At 39.1% G+C, this 22,282-nt stretch overlaps 1 protein-coding gene across 1 annotated transcript; it reads left to right on the forward strand.

The window, feature by feature from the left end:
* Positions 1-1,777: 1,777 nt before the first annotated feature.
* On the forward strand, positions 1,778-22,254 carry LOC306887575 (protein virilizer homolog). The gene is made up of 23 exons (XM_079445409.1): positions 1,778-1,865; positions 5,180-5,292; positions 6,839-6,925; positions 7,080-7,128; positions 7,423-7,588; positions 7,673-7,792; positions 9,153-9,371; positions 10,189-11,386; positions 11,936-12,460; positions 12,712-12,866; positions 13,045-13,127; positions 13,441-13,534; positions 14,004-14,548; positions 14,801-15,036; positions 15,538-16,017; positions 16,297-16,429; positions 16,510-16,626; positions 16,740-16,900; positions 17,615-17,711; positions 17,977-18,143; positions 18,245-18,591; positions 18,695-18,838; positions 21,900-22,254. Exons 1-23 carry the CDS (start codon positions 1,803-1,805, stop codon positions 22,082-22,084), a joined length of 5,484 nt encoding a protein of 1,827 aa, XP_079301535.1. The 5' UTR covers positions 1,778-1,802; the 3' UTR covers positions 22,085-22,254.
* Positions 22,255-22,282: the final 28 nt, after the last annotated feature.

Consider the following 22,282-nt stretch of genomic DNA (forward strand, 5'->3'; position numbering starts at 1 on the left):
CGAGTGGCGACTTCCATGCCGCGAGGGACAAACAAAACAGGAACAAACAAAAAACTTTTAAAAAAACGGAAAACAAAACGAGGTGAAGGGGCGCCGCTTACTGTTTAGGTCTGGTGTTCTGTCACGGTGCACACACGAGGGAGGAACCAGGAACACGCAGACGAGGATATAAACTCAAATAACACATTTTACTGACATCAAGGCAAGGCAAGGCAAGGCAAGGCAGGGTAAGACACAGACATCCAACACCGGGGATAACGAGTAGACCAGACGAAGTTTAACTGAACAGACAGGACTAATATACACAGGCAAATCATAGATAACGAGACGAACACGGCTAGACAAGAATTAACTAATGATTACGCTTAACAAGGACAGGAAACAAACCAAATAAGGACACAAGGGGCAGGAACACATGACACACACACGACAGTTCCCTGACATAATGTTGTTTTTTCCAAACTAGGTGGTTTAAGTTTCTTATTAATCTGTAACTATAACATCATGAAAATCTCTTTTTCATAGGCAAATGTTATTAGCTTGGTCCCTCATTTTTAAACACAATTTTACACCTCACTCGTATCTAATCTGGAATAACAAGAATCTACTGTATAAACACAAATCTCTTTTTTTTTTTTTATTGGTTTAAAAATGGCATTATTTTTGTGTCTCAACTTTTCAATCAAAATGGTTCAATCTGTAATTACTTTTTAGCTAAGCATGGAATTCTTGTTAGTCCGAAAGAGTTTGCAATTGTTGCTGATGCAGTGCCACATGGGGTTCCCATGCTTTTTAGAGCTCTTTCTTTTCCAATCTCATGTCACTCAGTGGATCTTTGTAAAACATTTGTTGGAAAACAGCGCCTTTCGTTATCCAAGTCAAAAACAATAAGAAAATTAGAGTTTTGTTTCAGATGGAGTCTATTTCTGTGCCTCATGTAATCTCTTATTGGAATGGTTTAGTAAGTGATATTCCCTGGACGAAAGTTTGGACATTACCTCACAAATATTTAATTACTAACAAAATGAGAGAAATTGCATTTAAGTTGATTCATAGAATTTACCCGGATAAGTGCTCTCTTAAAAGACTTAAGAATGATATTAATACCAACTGTTCTTTCTGTTTAGAAAACAATGAAACATCTTTACATTTATTCTGGAATTGCTCTTAACATCATTTTGGTGTGACATTCTTGACTTTATCAAATGTAATGTGAATCCTAATTTTGAGTTTACTTATAGCATGTCATTTTTGGCTTTCATGAATGTGAAAAAAAGGTGATACTTATTTTATAAACCTTATTTTCCTGTTAGCTAAATATCATATTCATAAATGTAATTTTTCTAAATGCAAACCTCTTTTTTTTAAGATTCAAACTTGAAATGAAAATGTATTTTGATTCTATTGAGTTCTCTACGAACATAAAAGCAATAAGAACAATGACTTTGTTGAAGGACTTGGCACTTCCTTTGGACTGAAAGACTGAATGTCCCTGAACGTTTGTGGTATTGTTATGTTTTGACGATGATAGTTGTTATTGTTTTGTTGTTGTTGTTTTCAAGCATTCAATAAAAAAAATAAAATAAAAATAAAGATTTCTGATAAAGACGTTATTGCATTTTTTTATCTAATACATAAACTCCATTAAATGCAAGTGTAGGAAAACACTGTTTACACAGCCATAACATAAATGTATGCAGTTTCTAAAACCTACTGATCCTACAACACAACTAACGTAGTGACGTACACCTTCAACTCCGGAAGTGTTTCCTTTACCGGAAGTCCTAATGTGACCAAGAAAGATGGCGGGGGATTCTGCAATGGAGCTGCTCTTTTTAGATACGTTCAAGCATCAAAGTGCAGAGGTAAACTTGCGAAGTCTTCCATCTTCACCTGTGTCTTTTTAACCGCATGATACAGAGACTAAAGTCTAACAGACGTTGAAATATTTTTCCTGCGTTCCTAAATTTTCCATTGTAATAACGCACTGAGCGCTATGAACAGTTGGTTAGCTTGCTAATTAGCACAGTAATTCATACATATTCAATTCATTAAAGACAAAATTCACATTTTCATAATAACACCCGTTATTCTTCACTTAAAACAATTACGTTAATCGACTATAGACGTTGTATGGCAGAGCAAACCTAACGGTATAAGTTGTTCCCCAGAGCAATCAAACTCGTGGTTATATTGTTGTTGACAGCGTATGTGTAGTTGCTATTAACAAGTAGAATGTACTGTGATAACCCATTTGTTTATTTATTCATTAAAAATAAGCTGCTCATATATTGTTGTTAAGGTATCAGCCGGTGCCTGTTCAGTTAACGTTACGCCCCCGGTTCATGTATATCTGACAGCACCGCATGTGCATGTAAACAAGGAGATCTGTCTGTAATCTATAGACTTTTACAGAAGTAGCCAGGGGGTTAAAGTGTGTGGACTAGAGTTGGGGACAATAGGAAAGCAGAAACACCGTGTATTCAATGTACCGTTTAGGTAGTGATTAATATTTGAATTGCATCTATGTGAGCTCATTTAACCGCTGTGGTTGTTTAAAAGTTTTGTTCTTTGTATCTTGTGATTCTGTATAACTTTTCTATTGGTAAAGAAGTAGTGCACTTAAAAATTCATATTTGCTGAAATTTTACTACGTCCACAATGTAGGTGAGTTTTCTACATTGGATCAGATTTGAAGAAATTTTGCATTGCATCACTTGCTCACCAGTGGATCCACTGCAGTGAATGGGTGCCGTCAGAATGAGAGTTCAAACAGAGGATAAAAGCATCACAATTACCAGCAAGTAATCCTCACAACTCCAGTTAAGTGAAAAGCTGCATGTTAGTAATTAAAAGATGAATCATTGAAACTTTAACTTAAACTTGGCCTAATGGATAGGGAGTCGGACTTGTAACCCGAGTCTCAGGTAGAATTCTCAGGTACATTCTCAATTGTCGGTGGGGGGAGTGTATAATCAGCACTCTCTCCTCCTTCAGTATCACGACTGAGGTGCCCTTGAACAAGGCACCGAACCCCCAACAGCTCCCCTGGGCACCGCAGCATTGGCTGCCCATTGCTCCTGGTGTGTGTTCACTGCTGTATGCGTGCATTTGGATGGGTTAAATGCAGAGCACAAATTCCGATTATGGGTCACCATACTTGGCCACACGTCACTTCACTTCAAATTGTTGCTTCCTCCATCCATAATATAGATTTTGATGTAAGGACAACAGGAGATTGACTTTTTCACTGGTGGGTTTATAGTTTATGATTTATAGACTTTAGCCTGAAGCAATGGTTTAAAATGAAAATGCCTCAATGGATTTGTATATTTCAAACATGCATCTTTTCACTTCACAAGACAAAGTGGATTACATGGGGATTGTTGTGATGTTTTTATCAGCTGTTTGAACTATCTTTCTGACGGCACCCATTCACTACAGAGGATCCATTGGTGAGCAAGTGATGTAATAGAATGTAATGTAATGCTAAATGTTTTTTTTCTAAGTCAGCTTTTGTTTCTGTTGTGCTTTTCATGACCAATCGCTTCTGATTTATCAGCTTTATTTGTTGAGCGTGTCTGATCATCGTATCTTCCAGAAATTTACCCTGAGAGCAAGTGGAAAATTGTTATCATGACTAAACATTGACGGCACATACATTCACCTGCCTAAATCAATGTGCTCAAATTATGAGAGATGCAGCCTCATGAGCTTACAGAATTGAGTAACTATATAAATCTAATTTTTAGATTTTAACTGATTAACTAGCACGGATAAAAATAATCTTAAATTACTTCCAACAGGTATACCCATCTGAAAATAATTGTATTTTCACAGGGAGTATGACCTCACAGCTGTTTTATTATAATTCAGAGTAAATCTCACAGAAACAAAACAAATTCACATTTAAAAAAATCAAACGGCCTGATCCTAGGCCAGAATATGGTGTCTTTTTATGCAAGAAAATCCGATTGCTAACAAATCAATCACTCACTAAATTGAAATGAAGAGTACGTGAGACATAAAAATGATTTGATTCAGTGCTGTTTTTTATACTTAGATCTTAGGTCGAGAGGCAACTGTGATTGCGTTTTTTTTTTTTTGCTTTTTTTTTTTTTTTATTATTTGTTTTATAAGACTAATCTCTTTACATGCAATTTCTCCTCGTTCCAATGTTTTACATAGTATCCTGTTAGTGAAGGCTGGAAACAGATCTCTTGTCCTGGAATTTGTCTTGTTATGGTGTGTGTGTGTGTATGTATGTATGTATGTGTTTGATTGGTGCTTTTGTATTGTTGCAGTGATCTGCCACCCCACAGGTGTATTCAAACAGCTCTGTAAAAACAGGTTGGACAGGCCTGTTGCCCTATGACAGTTTGTTGAGGAAAGGACTATAAACACCATTCAACCTTTTTTAGATTCAATAAGAACTTCGGAGAATGCTTTTGTGTTTTCAAATACCTTGAACCATAGAAATCCTAATTCCAAGACTTTAACAGATAAATAAGCCGGACTGTTTTTCTGGTTGACTGCTCAGTCAGGGTGTGTCTATAGCCCCTTTCACACAGAGATTCCGGAAAATACACGGGTAATGTGTTCCGGGACTTGTTCCTGGATCGTTAGATTTTGGTTCAGTCACACTGCCAGTGATTTTCCGGAATCTGTGCGTGCGTTCACACACAACCCGTAAAGATCCCGTAAAGACACGTGACATTTCATGTGACGTGTATAATGCGCCGCGCACCATTTCACTAAACTGGCGAACGATTTCAGCTTCAGCACGGATAGTGAGGAGCTCCGATCGCTGCTTCATTCCAGTTTACACATTTTTCGTTGTGTGAACTTTGATCTGCCTTCAAAACACCCGGTAAAAGAGTCGCATGATAACGCGCGTCATAAGCCTTTACGGCATTGATCCAGCATTGTTCACACAGCACTCGTTCCGGGACTGAACCCGGCAATGTTACTAGGTCCCCAACCCGGGATTGATCCCGGAATCAATCCCGGGATGTGGTTGCGTTCACACAGAAGGCACTCCGGCAATTTTCCGGGACCAACGTGCAGTGTGAAAGGGGCTTATGAGAAATCTGGCCCTTCAGTCTATCTGTCATAACATTTTATCCTTGTCTTGATAAGCAAGCTTCATAACATTTTTCTATGTCTGTCTTCTTACAAGTTGACAAATGTGGACGTTGTGAGGTTTCCTTATGGTGTCTTGATCACAGAAGTGCGAGTCATTCCCCCTGGCATCAAAGCACACAGCAACCTGCCTGACAGCAGAGCATTTGGGTGAGAAAACACTCACACACACTCTCTTTTCTAAACGTACAGCAAGAAATTAAATGGTCTATAAAGAATCGCACAACTACTACTGAATCCCTCCACACAGGCCTGTGCCACCCATATTACATGACCATTCTTGGGTTAGGATGGTTCACTGGTCATCCAACAACCAGCTAGTCATTTAGAAAAGGCTTTTTATTTCTAGAAGTGTATATTTTGTAGTGCCAATATGATGAATTTAGAGACAACTTCTCCAAAAGGATTTTTTTGAATGCTGACAATCTAACAGTTATAAAAGAAGTTAAGAAAAGTTCTGTCTGAATTCATCCCCTTTAAAGAATCAGTGCTACATTTATTGACATTTAAGTACCACTTTATAATAATTTTACGGCCTTATTGAAAAGTTGTGCTGCTTAATATCTTTGTGAAAACCATGATATTTTTTAGAATAGAAAGTTAAAATTAACAGAATTTATTTGAATTAAAAATCTTTTATAACATTATAAATGTCTTCTCTGTAGGCCGGTTAAATATCGTTTGTATTTTATCGATTCCCATTTTTGATTGCAATGTGTTTAAAAAAAATAAAGTCAAACATTTAGATAGCAAACATATTTATTTAGTCTCTTTTTGCAAAACTTCGAGTTGCTTCTGAACACCCTGAATAAAAATCAGCCAGCTACATAAAAACTGGATTCGATTAAGAGCTGTTTGTGTGCAAAATAGAGCTGCATGAGCCTGGATACATTTAGACTTTTTTAATGGAAGTTGTAGTTCTCTTACAATTCTGAAGAAAAAATATGTGGAATTGAAATTTTAATTTTACGACAATATCCGATGCCTTACCTTAAGTATCCGATTCTTAAATTGGAATTGATTTTCGATTCCCAACCCTACTTCTGTCACTTTTGAACAATTTAAAGTGTCCTTGCTAAGTAAAAGTATTAATTTCTTTAAAAAACAACAACAACAACGACGTTTAAACAGTAGTGTAAATAAGATGTCATTTTGCTCATCCCTAATTTTCACTTCACTTTTTGTGACAGTTAACAGCATTTCGACCTTGTTTACAGTGTATACAAACTGTCCCAGTGCTTCTGTAGTGCACAATAGGACATGAGTAATTCTGTGGTGTCCTCAGAAGTGAAATGGCTGGAGGACATTTGAGGAAATTGGAAAAGGTTTCTATGGTCGCTATTGTTCCTTCTTTAAAAACAGATCCACCACACCCCCTATTCTCTGACCACTCTCAGCTTTTCCCATGATCTCATCCCTCATCCCACTTGTCTCCATACCTATTAAGAGAACAATGAGAGAAACGGGAAGTTTGTTTTGATATGACAGACTATATAAAACTATTCTTTATTCTGTCCTTTTAAAATGATACAGTTGACAATAAATTTGTATAGAAAAAGAGGCATTTTTAAAATGATTCCTGCAGGCTAACTGATATACAGGAAGTTTGATTTGACAGAAAATAGCTACTGATGGCAAATAGGGGTTTCAGGTTTACGTTTTGACGGTTACAATGCCCCTTCCTGTGTATCTTCAGGGAAACAGCCCCTCATGCATTCCAGTTGGACCTGTTCTTCAACAATGTGTCCAAACCCAACGCCCCAGTGTTTGACAGGCTGGGCAGGTACTAAATAAACTCACATACACACACATGCACACCTGTGTTGGACAGGCTCAGCAAGAAATACAGTACGCTGTCTCACAAATCTGTAACTGAATAGATGCATGTACTCTTTTGATTGTTCAAATCACTGATGTTGGTGTTCGTTTCTCACTAGCCTCGAGTACGATGAGAACAAATCCATCATCTTCAGGCCTAATGGGAAGGTAAGAGACCCGCTCATTACAGCCCGGCAACAAATTTCTACGTAAAACTCAAACACATGCAGTAATTTGCAAAACAGCTGACAGCAGCTTTCCTCAGCTCTATGAATACTTCAAAAGCATTTTCTGAAATCCACAGTGTATTTGCAGATACCTCTGTAATGACTAACGCTGTCAGCTCCTGCACTCACATGGCTTGTAAACAAATGATCCTTCATTTGTGTTTTGGTTTTTATGCTCCTCCCCTTTAGTCTCAGACCGTGTCCTAATTTTCATTTTGTCTTTGTGTTATCGAAGATAAACACAGATGGGTTAGTCCTGCGTGGATGGTACACATGCTTGACGTTGGCAGTGTATGGCACAGCCGAGCGCCCCCACAGCCACGAGCGGGATTCTCCGCCACCTCCTCCACCCCCTCTGCCCCAACAGCAGCAGCTGGGATCCAAGCGGATCATTAAAACTGGTCAGCACAAACATTATATACACAAATATATAATGCCATGTCATTATGTAAAATGTTAAACACAAGTGTGTAAATCTATTGCAGATTGGGAAAATGAAGAACAGTTTAATGGCAGCCCACCAAGACCACAACCTAGAGGGCCACGGACCCCACCAGGACCACCACCTCCAGACGATGATGATGAGGAGGCATTACCTGCACCTGGTCAGTGTATGTCTGTGTGGAAAATATTAAGTATTATATACAAGAGTGATCACAAACTTTCAAATAAAATATTATCAGCATAATAATTAGAGAGAAATGTTTAGGCAAGGCAAGGCAAGTTTATTTATATAGCACATTTCATACACAGTGGTAATTCAAAGTGCTTTACATAAAAGAAAGTGAAATAGACATTAAAATCAATAAAAACATGGAAATAAAAATAATAAAAACAAGGAATTTTAAAATGATAAAGAAAATGATTTAAAATAAATTTAAAGAAAATGATTATACATAAAATGTATTGCAGTCAGTTCGGACATATAGCACAGTGCTCATTCAACAAATGCACAGTTAAACAGATGAGTTTTGAGTCTTGATTTAAATGTGGCTAATGTTTTAGCACATCTGATCTCTTCTGGAAGCTGGTTCCAACTGCGGGCCGCATAATAGCTAAAAGCAGACTCCCCTTGTTTTGTGTGAACCCTTGTTATTTCTAACTGACTCGATCCTAATGATCTGAGTGGTCTGTTTGGTTTATATTCAGTGAGCATATCAGCAATATATTTAGGTCCTAGGCCATTGAGTGACTTATAAACGAGTAAAAGTACTTTAAAATCAATCCTAAATGTAACTGGAAGCCAGTGTAAGGACCTGAGGACTGGTGTGATATGCTCAGATTTTCTGGTTCTAGTCAGAATCCTGGCAGCAGCGTTCTGGATGAGCTGCAGCTGTCTAATGGTCTTCTTGGGAAGGCCGGTGAGGAGACCATTACAGTAATCCACCCTGCTGGTGATAAAGGCATGAACAAGTTTCTCCAAGTCTTGATTGGAAACAAAACATCTAATTCTTGCAATATTTTTGAGATGATAGTATGCTGATTTAGTTATTGCTTTGACATGACTACTGAAACTAAGGTCTGTCTCCAGAATCACCCCAAGATTTCTGACTTGATTTTTAGTTGTTTGACCCCTAGAGTCAAGGTATGCATTCACCTTGAGAACTTCATCTTTGTTTCCAAATGCAATGATTTCAGTTTTCTCCCTGTTTAACTGAAGAAAGTTCTGGCACATCCAACTGTTAATTTCATCAATGCATTGGCAGAGGGAGTCAATGGGGCTGTAGTTTAATTAAAATGTTAATTTTCAGAGAATCTTATTATTCATCTTATATCTTAATATCTTAATATTTAATTTTAAGATATTAAATATTAATATTAATCTCCACATTATTTCCAGGTTTAAATAATCCCAATTTTTCAATAGGGACACAACTATATGTTATTTAGTGTTTTTTGTCATTGCTTTTTCTTAAACTGAAAAAGTTCTGAGCACTGACATTCACTGTGTTGTCTTTGCTTTAGGTCCAGTAAAGGTGGAGAACACAGAACAGGGTGATGATTGCCTGGAGCCTGTCTCACCTGAGCGAGGGTCTCTTCCTGCGGATGAGAATTACTCGGACGCAGAGCAGGAGGATGATGAGGGTCCAGCTGATGAGGAGGAGGATGAGGATGTGCAGTCTGAGGGAACTGAGGGAGATGAAGATGAAGTGGGTGAGGAGGTCACAGATGAAGATGGAGAAGGTGAGGAGTTGCAGTATTGTGAGGGTGAATATACCAGGTGCTCTGGGGAAGAATGACCCAGATATTTCATGTGAGGAAAAAAATGCTCCCTAAATCAAATTGAAAAAAATCTGTTATGCAATATTTTATTTGTTTAATTTATATAAATGTGAAAATATTTAATTTACAAATAATAAATATTATGTATTTATTTAAAAAAAAAAATATATATATATATGCATAGATACATACCCATACATATAATGCTCTCATAGGGTAAACAATTGCAAATATTGGCCCCTTTAATGAAAAGTTCTGACTCCTGAGACTGGTGCGGAGAACATCTGTTTCTCTGCAGAGTTCAGTGATATTCAAAAGAACCAATGTATTTTTGTTTATACTCTGATGCCCAACTTAAACATTTGAACAGCGTTTGAGGTCAAGACTTTGCTAGATTTGAAAGTGATGTGACATACGGCCAAGTATGGTGACCCATACTCAGAATTTGTGCTCTGCATTTAACCCATTTAAAGTGCACACACACACACACACCATGAACACACACCTGGAGCAGTGGGCAGCCATTTATGCTGCGGCGCCCGGGAGCAGTTGGGGGTTCGGTGCCTTGCTCAAGGGAACCTCAGTCGTGGTATTGAGGGAGGAGAGAGTGCTGGTTATTCACGCCCCCCACCTACAATTCCTGCTGGACCTGAGACTCGAACTTGCAACCTTTGGATTACGAGTCCGACTCTCTAACCATTAGGCCATTTGCTGATTCAATAACAATGTATCAGATGTTCTGTTTTCTGTGTGTGAAGTGTTTTGCTTTTGTATGCAGGTGATGATGGATATGAGCAGATATCCAGTGATGAGGAGGATTTGGAGAGTGGGGCTTTCAAACTGCCTGCCTTTGACCTGGACTATACACCTGAGGACCTTGCATCACTACCGACCGTTCAGTATGATCCATACGAGCGTGAACTCCGACCTCTCCAGCACTTCACGCCGCCGCACATTACAATCTATGATGTGGAGCTAAAACACCTTAAGACTCTAGATATCCAGGACTCAAGCTCCTTGTGGGCGGAGTCTGCAGCAAAACTCTTAGAACTGTTGGAGGCCTGGGGGGAGGGACAGGGGGCAGAGCGAGGGGCAGGCTGGGTAACTGCCTTAGAGGAGATCCCTGCCTTTCTGCTAAAAGGGATGAGCTTCCTGTCTATTAAGGACCCTGATGGGCTGAGTGAGAAGTTGAAGCAGTTGGTCGACTGGAGCTGTGAAGCTCTTAATTTGGACTTTGCCCTGGCACAGCCCATAGCGCTGAACTTACGCCAGCTCAAAGCAGGAACGAAACTGGCCTCTGCCTTGGCTGACTGTGGTGCCCAGGCTGTGCAGAATCTGCTGGAGAATGGAATCGTTGGCAGCCTCCTAGGCTTGCTGTTTGCGGAATACGTTTCATCCACTCTGAAACTCAACGTGCTGCGCTCCCTCGACAGTATCATCAGTGAGCCACAGGGTATAGAGGCCCTGCTCAGAGACCGTCACCATGACAATGATGGAACAAGTGGGTACCAGCAGCTGCTGGATTTGTTTCTATTGGACCAGACCGTGCGTGTCGCAACGGCTGGTGCAGCCATTTTACAAAAGGGGCATTTTTATGAGGTTTTGACTGACCTGCAAAGGACAGCCAGCATTTGGGCTGAACGCCATCCCACAGTAGGGGAGGTGGGTGAGCGAGAGGGTAGTGAGAGAGAAGCCGGAGAGAGAGACCGAGGAAGCACTGAGAGGGAAGGAGATGAGAGGGAGAGGGAAACCCAGGAGGTAGAGCGGGAAAGCCCAATGGACATTGATACCTTGCTGGAATCTGCCTCTTTGTCAGAAGGTGACCTGGAAAGGCTGCAAGGTCTTCTGGAAGAACTGCTCCACCTGCTGGAGACAGCACCTCACTGTATGGTACAGCCTCCTGGGAAAGCTTTTCCCACAAGTGCCCGAATCACTGGGCCACCAGAGCGTGATGATCCCTATCCAACACTGTACAGGTCAGGACCATATGGCTACAAAATTGTTGTCCTGTTTATTTATTATGATGAAAAATTTGTGGTTTATATTATATATAGTATATTAATTGTTATTAAAGGGATAGTTCACCCAAAAATGAAAATTGTCATTAATTACTCACCCTCATTGTTCCTCATTGTTCCAAACCAAATTTGTTCATCTTCGAAACACAAATTAAGATATTTTGATAAAAAACTGAGAGCTTTCTGACCCTCCCATAGACAGGGTCCTACCACAATCAAGATCCATAAACGCAGCAGGGACATAAATAATTCATGTGACATCAGGGATTCAACCATAATTTTACGAAGCTATGAGAATACTTTTTGTGTGCAAAGAAAACAAAAATAACGACTTCATTCAACAAAGTTATTCATGAGTAATTTTTTTAGGTGAACTATCCCTTTAAGTTTAAATATAATCATTTTTAAGATTTTTTTAATGTGTACCCAGCTATGTTATTTACCCCTTTTGTTCAAATATTTAGCAAGTCTTTAATTATTGCATTTAAAAAAAAAAATGTTTTATAGATACATGTATGCTTGTCACCTCCTGGAATCCCTGGCAGTTGTCCTGTCGGATCCGGCTACATGTGCCCACATCGGAGTCCTGCAGGCTGTCAGAGAACTGATGCGTTTCCTATCACAGTCCCAGCAGGGCCTCCTCTTCCTCCTTAGCCAACACGAAACCACCAATTTGCTGCTTCGTCTCCTCACACCCCTTACTCACCTGACCCCACCTTCTCTCTTGGCTCCGTTGACGCCCCTTTCAGAGGGTGAGGGTGAAGATGCTCCTGCAGGTGGAGAGGGTTCGATGGACGATGGTTTTTGGGTGTGGCTTATGCAGACTCTACATGCACTTCAGGGTGTTGCTGAGCTGAATGGGGCAGAGCTTGAAGATGGCGATAATCCAGGTGTTCTGGCAACACTTCACAGCCTGTATCTCATTAGCTTTAGCAGCACAGGCCGAAATGCTGTTGCACATGCTTTTAGCTTGGATAACAACCTCAGCTGTCTGGTCAACCTGGTGGAGTTCCATGCCAAAGAGGGCCAAGGGTGAGATTATGCTAATACAATACAGTTGTATATAAACAGAGTGTATTTTGGCAGTCTATATAATGACAAATAAGAATATGATGTGTTTGTGTTGAATGTGTCTTGATCCCATGTAGTAGATAGGTTGTTAGTAAACACAAATTAGCCAAATACAGAACCCTGAGGCACTCCAAATTCATTTTCACTTAAATGTACTGTATCTTCTTAAATGACTTGTTCTGTTGCTGACTTCCTCTTGCTCTCTCATACAGGGAAGGAAAAGCAAGAAAATCCGTAACATATAACTATGCCTGTATGCTTGTACTGCTGGTGATTCAGACATCAGGTGATCTCCGGATGATGGAGCACTATGCCACTCCACTACTCAATGTTTCCAAAGCTGATGAAAACAATGCCAAGCTTCAAGGTGAGCCTGCTACTCTTTTGCAGCCCACCAAACACTTCAATCTCAGGCAAACCACCAGTCCTGTGATCTATTAAACAGCAATGTCTTTTCCAAGGCCTTAAAAGCCATTTAATAATTTTTGTAAATGTAAGTGCCTTCACATCTGACTTCACATCTGATGATAAAATGTGTTTTTCAGAGCTGTCTAAGTGGTTGGAACCACTTGAAAAATTACACTTTGATATCAGTGGCATTCCTACGCTTATTGACTACATAAAGCAGGTGAGGTTATCAACCACATAACCACATTTTATGGCATTTTAAGGGGGTTTAAGATTATTTAAGGGGGTTTAAGTTACAACATGTATGCTAATTTTATGTTAGGCATTGATCGAGACATTAAAGCACTAATGGTTCAAGTTTCAACAAGAATAAGAACCTACTTTGATCTCTTGCAGTTAGCTATAAAACAAAACTAACTCCTTCTCATATGCTCAAATGCCAATTTATATAGGATTGGGTCACAACATGATAAAGACATCATATATTATTACATATGGTGTAGCATCAGATTTTTTTATTTATTTTTTGTCAGAATCTGGAGAACTTGATGACAGCTGATGGGGTGGGTCTTGTAACCGCTTTCAGAGTGTTGTGCCACATTGCCTGCCCTCCAACCACTGTGCCAGGTACATGCAAACATACTATATGCCTTATTTTTAACTTTTAAGCTTGTCTTAACTAGATACTAAACAAACAATAAACTATCTATCTATCTATTCTTTCCAGTATAAATGCACCTAACATTACTTATTGTCTATTATATTGTTAAAATTAATCAGTTTTAATAAACATAAATATTTACAAGAGAAATTTGTTCTTTATTTCTTGGTTCTTTATTATGCATTTATTTAATATAAATATAAATACATTTAAATATAAATCCTGTCATTTATATTTTGAGAAATACTTAAATATAAAAAAAAATGTTTAAAATATTTAAATGAATAACAAAATTAAATTTTAAAGAAATTATCAATGGCATATTTGCTTTGGTGCTTTATCTCAAATTGTTTCAATTAGTACTGGTATTTACTGCTAAAAACTATTGATTGCCAATAAAAATATTAGCTTATGTGTCTCATTATGTATCTGCAGGTCAGCAAAAAGACTTGAAGTGGAACCAGGCCATCATAGCTCTCTTCAGTGCAGAGGGCATGGACACTTTTATTAAAGTCCTCCAGAAGCTTATATCACTGCTGCTGCTGCCATGGCGACTACATGGTCCAATGGGCCCCACAGCGCAGCGACTCATGATGTTGTCAGTGGCCTCCTGCTCGCTGAGACTTATCCGAACCATGCTGACAGAGCTGCTGTGCGGGGGAACCTGTGAGTTCCGTGACGTGCGTGTGCCCTCCGTCTGTGTCGCCCTTCACAATATCCTCTGCTCCACCCCGACAACCGGTCGCCTGGATGCAGAGGAGCTGCGTATCCAGGGAGATGTGACAGAGATACTGTTAACATTCACACATGCAGTTAGTAAACCGATGACGGGTTCAGAGGAGACCGTGGCCGGAAACAGCTGGTCGCTGATGCTGAAGGAAGTGCTGAACTCTATACTGGCTGCTCCAGAGAACATCTACAGCAGCCTTAGTCTGCTATCAGAACTGCTTCCTCTACCTCTGCCCATGCAGACCACTCAGGTAACTGAACACAAATATGCAGCTACAATTACCTGTCGCTGCTTGCTGCTGATTGTCCCACATACAGGAGCTCTGATCCAAACACTTGTGAGCTGCCTGACTAGACATTTTTAGACAAATTTTGACAAAGCTACTAACATGAGAACGGTTTCAAAACATAGGGCGCAAATTTATGCTTCCATAACTGTTTTGTTATTTCTAGAAAATAGTTTATTTTAATTTACTCTTTCCATCTCCCTTTATCTCTTTTAGGCACTATCTGTGCAAGACATCGGGGTTGCGATGAACACACGAAAGTTGTGGAGTGTGCACTTACACGCTCAGGCTCGAGTATTACAGGAAGTGCTGAGGTGCGTGTGTGTCAACAGCTGTCCGCCTCTACTCTCCATGCTCCGCCGTGTGTGCATACAGCTCTGTGATCTTGCTGCACCCACTGCAACTCTGGTGATGAGGACATTGCTGGAGCAGCTACAGGAGGAAATGCAACAGTAAGACACTTTCATCATATTAAGGACAATTTATTCATAGCTTGTAGGTTTGTTATAATAGCATTTTAGCATTTTATAAATTAAATTGTATGTATAGGTTTTTTTTTTTATACACGCACATCTATATTTAATATAAGCTAATTGTTATAAAAAATTATTTATAAAATTTATATTTTATATATTTTTTTGCAAAATTACATTAGGTTAAAAATCACAGAAGTTCTGAAAAAAAAAATTATATTATTAAAATGGTCATTTAGAAATGTAGGAATTTGAATGTGCTACATAACTGGCGGACTTCCTGTAGTACAGCTGTGGACCTCTTGTTGGGGCATATTTTTAGCTTTAAGCAATTAAGATTAAATGACCAACATATCATTTAAAAATCAGTTGATTAGGTCTAGTGATAACTGATTAAGCCTAGATGCTTTTAAATGGGTTAGTTTGACTGGTGTGTGTATATTCCAGACAGCTGAAATGGACTGTGTGTTGTGTGTTTAGGGAGGCAGCTGGCTCACGCCTGATGAGGTTACTAGCTCTCCTCGACTCCCTGGCATCTCAACGGGCTTGCAAATCAGCCATGTTGGCTCTACTGGGTGGATCTGCATGTAATGAGGGCCGGAGTGATGGGAAAGTGGAGGACAAACTGTCAGACCTTCTTCCCTCGCTGGTTGCCATGCTTGTCCTACCTGCAGATGCTGCACTGTCAGCACAGCAGAATGCTGAATTGACGGCTTCCATCATTCAGTCACTGTGTGACCAGGACGTGTCACTGGTCGTGAGCGGCTCGGGTGAAGCCTTGGTGTCTGAGGCAGAGCAGCTGGCCAATGCACTGCCAACCAGAGACATAATGATGTGCATATGTGATGGGATGCTGGAAGTGTTGGGAAATACACACAGCAGCTACACACTCCAGCTCACGTGTCTGCGAACCATGATGTTTCTCACTGAGCACGACTATGGTCTCTATCACCTGAAAAGGTATCACAATGCATTTGATGTCATTTTGGCTAATTTAGGGATGCATGTATAAAGTAGTCATTATTGGAGAATTTTTCAAATGTAATGGTTATTGTTGGATATTTAATTATGCTTGCTTATTTTCCTCTTTTTATGTTTGATAAAAAAAAGCTAAATGCAGTTTTCACTTCTTTAGCATTTAAAATGATTTTCATTTTTGTGTTTTATTTTTTATTTATTTAGACAAAATAGCATAGAATTTTCATATTTATCGTTATCATTCTTGTGTTTGTGTTGCAGCTCTCTGAAGAAACACAGCTTGGCCATTTCCTCTCTGATCCGCAGGGAAACCGCGTCCTTTAACAAAGAGTTAACTGAGCTCCTTTCAGCCCTGTTTGACTTTTTGAGACAGATTCTGAACAGTGAAGCCATGGTAGGCTGACAACAGAATCAGTACATTTGTGCTTGTATGCATGCATGTATAAGGTAATACATATTCTTTATGCTACACAGGATGAAGACATAGACAGTCGCACTTTAGCTCTTAGTGTGAGCGACATGAAGCAGCTGCTGCAGTGGAAGGAAGACTCAGGGGAGCATCCTTTATCAGAACTGGAGAAACACATCATGGTACATGTGGCAGCTTAGGTTATATATCATAATTAAGCTGTGGCCTATAGCCTGAATGAAGGGAGACGCACATATTAATCTTGTCCTACTCTCTCGTTTCCCCATTGGTGCAGAAGCTCTGTAAGGAGGATGAGTCTTTGGAGACTCTGCTCGAGAATGTGTCTGGACTGCGACAGATTATTGAAAGTTCTGGAGATGCCCCAACTAATGCAGAGCCTGAAGCTGAGCCCACTCTACCTGCACTAGAACCCCTTCAGACACAGTTCAACCACAGGTAGTATAGACAGAGAGAGTAATCATGTGTATGTGACTGGGTTTTTATAGCTAACGAAAACCGTAAAAAAACTAAAACTTTGAAATATTACTTGATATAAACCTTAATTTAAATAAAATATATATTAAAAAGTTAACCTTGTCAGCTAGTTGTCTAGGCAGCTTTCTCATTTTCATTTAGCTAAATTTGATGTTCTAAAATAGAATATATCATCGTATCTTAGTGACACTAAAATTATACTGGTGTTTGAATTAAGCGAGTCAACGAGGTGTTGAGATTAAAAGACTTCCTGTTAAGTTTAAAATAGTTGTTCGTGCCGAGCAGAACTTCAACATGAGGCACGGTTACATATGGGACAAAGGAAAGTTAGAGATCCCTTTCTCGATCCTGTGGCATTTTGCTTCCTCTTAATTCACAGTACTGTCCTGTCCCAATAAAGGCAAAAAAAAAAGCCAAAATAAGTCAATAAAAGCTTATAATTTTAAATGCAACTTGAGAAACTTGCTCTCTATTCTATTTCTGTTGTGCGTGATCTAGTTGTTTGAACAAAAAAATGCTTATTTAAATAAATGCCCCAACCAAATGTGTCTAATTGGATTAGTCAATTTTGTAAATGTGTAGTGTTTGCACATCCTTAGTATTAAATCAAAATACTCGAATGTCTCAATGTTAGATTCTCTTTTTTGCAATCACCCATTGGTTATCTACATTCAGGACAGTTTTTGTTCTCTCGGATGTCCTGGACGAGCAGTTGAAGGCCCTGTGGTTCTCTCCCTTCCAGTCAGATGAGATGGAGACAGAAGCTGACATGGTGAGACGTGTGTTTGCAGGAACGATAAATATATTTGTCACTGAAATACATAGAGCAATTGGAGAGCAATGTAAAAACGGTTTATGACAGGTTTTAAAGTAACAAATTTTAGTTTTCTTTGCTTACATAAATTTTAGAATGCATATTCATTATGGAGTCAATAAATTTAGTAGAGTCTGGATTATTAATAAATTATAAAAGTATAAATCGCTCCTCATGTTATGTGTAGTGTTTCATGTGAGCAATGTTAATGTATGTGTTACAGGTGAAAGTAGACCTAGTTGCACTGGCCCAACAGTGTTGTCCAGACTTAGACCTAAAGGCAGAGTTAGAACGTTCGTTCCTCAGTGAACCCACTTCCCCAGGACACAGCAAACCAACCAAAGGCTTTAGACTGGGCAAACACAAACATGAGACCTTCATCACATCCAGGTACACAAAGTGTTGTCTGCTTACCATTCTAATCTGAGGTTACTAATTTACCTTGAATGTATAAACTCTATATAGCTATAAATAATTTTCTTTGTCTGCAGTGGGAATTCAGATTATGTGGAGCCTGCAAAACGAGCTCATTTTATGCCGGCCCCTCGGGGTCGGGGTCGTGGTGCGTTTGGCCAGCTATGTCGACCACATGACATTTTCCGCCAGCGCAAGCAGAACACCAGTCGACCTCCTTCCATGCATGTAGATGATTTCCTTGCTGCAGAGTTTAAGGAGGTGGGTCAACCCACTGGCCTGCCCTTGCCCAAACGCCCACCAAAAGGAGGAGGAGCCAAGCCACCAACTAGAGGCTTATTTACTGGAGGAACCAGAGGGAGGGGCTTCCAGAATCATGCCCGCTTCTTCACTTCACCAGCCCCCAAGAGTGTCCTGCTTGCTGGTACACACAAATGTTTGATTCAACACATATAAACTCTGTACTCCTTTTATATGTGACTGATAAAATCCATGACACATTATTCAGAAGAATTTGTTTGTTTTAGGTAACTACCCTCGTCGTGAGGGTGGTCGTGGATCCACTTGGAACACTCCAGTGACCGCTGACACTCACAGAGGGACTTACAGTGAACCTCGTGGAGGGCAAAGCAACTTCACTCGACCGTTACCGTCCAGACAGCCACCTACAGGTAGGTCTTAAAAAATAAATAAATAAATCCAAAGTACGGCAAAAACAGTAAAATTTTGAAATATTTTTACTATTTAAAATAACTGTTTTCTATTTGAGTATATTTTAAAATGTTATTTATTTCTGTGATTTCAAAGTTGAATTTCTAGCATCATTACTCCAGTCACATGATCCTTCAGAAATCATTCTAATATCCTGATTTGCTGCTCAGAAAAACATTTATTATTATTATTATTATTATTATGTTGAAAACAGCTGAGTAGAATTTTTTCAGGTTTCTTTGAATAGAAAGTTGAGAAGAACAGCATTTATCTGAAGTAGAAATCTTTTGTAACATTATAAATGTCTTTATCAACACTTTTGGTCAATTTAAAGCATCATTGCTAAATAAAAGTATTAATTTGTATAATCCAGCCCCCCCGCCAAAAAAAAAATTATACTGACTCCAAGCTTTTGAATGGTATAGTGTATAATGTTATAAAAGCTTTTAATTTCAGATAAATGCTGATCTTTTGGATCTTTCTATTCATCAAAGAATCCTGATAAAAGTATATTCAACTGTTTTAAATATTGATAATAATAATTTTAAATGTTTCTTGAAAAGCAAATCAGCATATTAGAATGATTTCTGAAGGATCACGTGACACTGAAGACTGGAGTAATGATGCTGAAAATTTAGCCTTGATCACAGGAATAAATTACATTTTAAAATATATTCAAACAGAAAGCAGTTATATAGTAAAAATATTTGACAATATTACTGCTTTTGCAGTATTTTGGATCAAATGAATGCAGTAGTGAGTAGATATATACATATATATATCTTCTACTCACCAAGCCTGCATTGCATTGGCTATTAAATAAAACTTTTTGTTCAACCTCTATAGTACACTTATATAATATAAAAAAAGTTTATTTCATACAGTGCCCTCCAAAAGTATTGGAACAGTAAATACAAAATTGCTCTGTTGGCTGTGGAGTCAAGACATTTACAAATATGATTAAAAGAGGAATATGGGACAAAACTACAGAATGTCACATTATATTATTGGGTGATTCAACACACAGATGTTTTACCAGCTAAGAAGATCAGCTTTTAGAGTTTCATCCCTCTGTCTGATGTGAGCATAAGTATTGGAACAGTTGCCTCACAGGTCTTTCTAAGTGATCAGCTGTGTCCTGTTGCATTAATTCTTCAGGGAATGTGTCGTATCAGTTATATCCATTACTTCTGTATTCTGAATCTTGCATTCGATGATGACACGGGGGTGGTGATGGCGCAGTGGATAAAACACATGCCTTTGGTGTGAGAGACCCGGGTTCGAATCCACTGTGAGACACCAATGTGTCCCTGAGCAAGACACTTAACCCCTAGTTGCTCCAGAGGCGTGCGACCTCTGACATATATAGCAATTGTAAGTCGCTTTGGATAAAAGCGTCAGCTAAATGAATAAATGTAAATGTGACACACACAAACCAGGATGAAGACGAGGGAGCTGACTTTGAGAGAAAAGCAAGCAATTTGGATGCTAAAAGAAAAGAGGAAGTCAATTAGAGCTATAGCAAAAAAAAAGGGCATGGAGAAATCAAGAGTTTGGAAACCACCAGCAACCAACAACGACCTGATCAGCTGAGAAAGCAACAGTGCTCAATGACAGACAAATCATAAAAGCTGTGAAAATGAATCCTAAAAGAAATGTCCGTAAAATCACCAACAACTTCCAGAAAGCTGGGGTGATGCTCTGATAACTCCTGTCCTCAGGAGACATTGACACAGAATTACAGATGCTACACATCAAGATGCAAACCTCTGACCAGCACCAAAAATAGAAAGGCAAGATTAGAGTTTGCAAAAAAGCACAAAGGTGAGCCAGAAGAGTTTTGGAACTGTGTTTATGGACCGATGAGACAAAGATGAAAAAAAAAAGGGACCTGCAATGATCCCAAGCATACAGCCTCATCTGTAAAGCATGGTGGAGGTGGTGTCATGGCATGGGCATGCATGGCTGCCTCTGGAACAGGCCCACTCAACTTTACTGATGACGTAATGTATGATGACAGTAGCAGAATGAATTTGGAAGGGTACAAAACCATCTTGCCTACCGATATTCAAGAAAATGCCACCAGATTCATTGGGAAGTGCTTCATATTGCATCAGGACAATGACCCCAAACACCCTGCCAGTTCAGTCAAGGAATTTATAAGGGCAAATAAATGGAAAGTCTTCGATTGCCCAAGTCAATCTGCAGATTTAAATCCGATTGAACATGAATTTCACCAGCTGGAGAGGAGAGTAAAGGCAGAAACTCCCCAAAACAAGCAACAATTGGAATTGGTTGCATTAAAGGCTGGGAAAAGTATTTCAAAGGATGAGACCAAGAGTCTGGTGATGTCTATGGGTCACAGACTCACTGCTGTGATTGTGCGTAAGGGATCTGCAACTAAATAATAGCTTTTAATCTTTTATATCTGCTTATGTTCAACTGTCCCAATACTTATGCTCACATCAATGAGTGGGATGAACTCTAAAAGTGCCGTTCTTTTTATTTGGTAAAACATGTTGAAACGGCTAATAGTAAAATGTGACATTCTGTACTTTTGTCTCATATTCATCTTTTAATCATATTTGTAAATGTCTTGACTCCACAGCCAACAGAGCAATTTTGTCTTTACTGTTCCAATACTTATGGAGGGCACTGTGTATGTATATGTGTATATATATATATATATATATATATATATATATATATATATATATATATTTGTAATATTTATCATTTTTAAATTTAACAGTAATAATAATACAATTATTTATCTTTCAGCATTACCTGTTTAAAATATCATATTGGTCAATCGCTATTTTAAACTGAAGTGATATATTATAAATAATTATTTATATAATGTAAAACATTAGGTGATTGTGCCACCTGCTGGATGTATCCCTCAGAGATGACTAAAGGCAAACAAATACCTCTAATGAATAAAATGTTTTTAAAAGCTCTTTAGCTCACCCTACATCTTCATGTCAAACAGTTCCTGACCCCTCTGTCCTAACTCTTCAGGTGCTTACAGATTGGCTCCTCGGGACAGAGCCAACAGAGGCAGAGGGACGGGCCTATCCTGGATGAGTGGTGGTGTTAGTGTAGGAGGAGGTGGAGTAAGTGGCGGTGGTCGTGGTCAAGGGAAGTTCAGCAGCGGAGGAAGCGGAGGCGGACGGGGCCGACACGTCCGCTCATTCACTCGCTAAACGCTGCCTTGAGCAAAGCAGACTCAGCCGTCAGGCTCTAAAGGACCAATCAGGATGTGGATCTGCTGTATTTGTTGCAACCATCGGCTGATATTGTGTATATCATTGTCATGTTTTGTGTTTCTCTCATTTTTAAAACTGTTAAACATGATTAAATTCTTGTGAGTATATGTTTGAGAGTATTTTTAAATAGAAATC

This window comes from Barbus barbus (assembly GCF_936440315.1).
Source record: "Barbus barbus genome assembly, chromosome: 21".
Taxonomy (NCBI): domain Eukaryota; kingdom Metazoa; phylum Chordata; class Actinopteri; order Cypriniformes; family Cyprinidae; genus Barbus; species Barbus barbus.